This window comes from Condylura cristata, unplaced genomic scaffold (assembly GCF_000260355.1).
Source record: "Condylura cristata isolate star-nosed mole 26May11 unplaced genomic scaffold, ConCri1.0 scaffold00023, whole genome shotgun sequence".
Taxonomy (NCBI): Eukaryota; Metazoa; Chordata; class Mammalia; order Eulipotyphla; family Talpidae; genus Condylura; species Condylura cristata.
The window spans coordinates 18727504-18728970 of record NW_004567124.1 but is presented as its reverse complement, the minus strand read 5'-3'; the positions used below and the strand labels follow the sequence as shown (position 1 = coordinate 18728970).

Here is a 1467-nt window from a genome sequence, read left to right as displayed (position 1 = left end):
TCTCTCCCTCTCCTCCCTCTCTCTCTCTCTCTCCCTCTCTCTCCCCCTTTCTCCTTTCTCCCCTTTTTATCTGTGTCATTGTGTTTGTCCCTCTGGCTTCCCCTCTGTAACTGTAATCCTTCATTAATACTCCTTAAGTGCCTTGTCTGCACCAGCTCCTGCAAAATCCTTGTAAGCAGAACCAACCCCAGGCAAAACCTTAGGAGACAAAGCGTGGCCTGCACACTTCCCAAGAGCAGCCCAAGGGTGCCTAGCAGGACTCTGGGAGCGTGGGCCTGGCCCTCCACTTGTCTGGACTAGCATGGAGTTTATCAGTGTCCTGCTCACGGGTGAAATGTCCTCAAGAACCTGCATTCAGCCAGAGTAATGAATAGGCAGACACGCACAGAAGTGTAAAGACTGATAACCACCTAGTAAGTTAGGTCTGTGTAGAGGAGAAAGGAAAACTCAAGATTTTGACAGGGAACACCTTATGCAAAAAAAGAAAAAAAAAATTAAACAATATAACCAAATAGTGGGCCAGCGACATAAACTTGTCTCCAGGACAGGGAGAGAGGGGCACCATCGAACCCCCAAACCTGCCTGTTACAAACTTATAAGACATTAAAGGCAAATATCTATTTCTTCTCTTAAGAGAGAGCCTAACCTGTAATCTGCTCCCTGAAGATTTATGGACTAACTAAATGAAAGAACATCATGAAGAGATGCACATACAGCCATGAGTATTAAGAATGAGTATTAAAAAAGAAAAAAGGTGCAGTAACTACAGAACACGTTAGGGACCTTTGTTTCTAATTCAGAATATGAATGATTCCCTTTTCCCCATTTAGTAGCTCAGGAATGCAAATCCTTTTTCTTGTGGGAACACGGCCCTGTGGAAGTATGTGAGAGTGAATATATAAGGGGAGAATAAAAAAATTGAGAGAATAAAAAAATGGAGAAAAGTTTTAAAATCTAATCTCACACTCCTTTCTCAGGAAGAATTTCTCAGAAGGTAATCTTAATCTCCAGCTGATTGACACCCCAAAAATCTAAGTGCTGACCATCTATAGTACTCCCTGCAGGAGGGGCAGTGGGGAAAAAGAGGGGTGATCATCACTCACCTCTCTCTCTGTACTCCTCTGGCTCCATCATCTCCACGGCTCTGGCTCCTTCTCACAAATGGACACAGTCCAAGGGCCTCAGAATGTGGAAGCTGCACTCCAGGCAGCCGGTAGAGGCTGTTTATTTAAAGGGTTCTCCTTCCTTTGGCCTTAGCTCCACCTTCAAAGGCCCTTCCTCAGGCCTAATTTACTCCACCCCTCATCTCCCCACGTACCCCACCCCCAGTTCTTGCAGGAACAGTGCTACGTTGGCTAGTCAAGAGATCCAGGAAAATAGGCACTTCTAAATTAAACAGGGCACTTAGCAACCCAGGCCTGCAGGCAGCCTCCAGGTGGAGATGGTCAAGAGCCCTCCACTCTTTTT

The 1467-nt window shown here is 45.7% G+C and overlaps 1 protein-coding gene across 1 annotated transcript in view; it reads right to left on the bottom strand.

Annotated features, from left to right (window-relative positions):
• Positions 1 to 1169, bottom strand: part of HDC (histidine decarboxylase) — a 21374-nt gene extending 20205 nt beyond the window's left edge. The window contains exon 1 of the mRNA XM_004687807.2: positions 1104 to 1169. Coding sequence (XP_004687864.1) covers positions 1104 to 1134 — 31 coding nt within the window. The 5' untranslated portion in view covers positions 1135 to 1169. The remainder of the gene's footprint in view (positions 1 to 1103) is intronic.
• Positions 1170 to 1467: the final 298 nt, after the last annotated feature.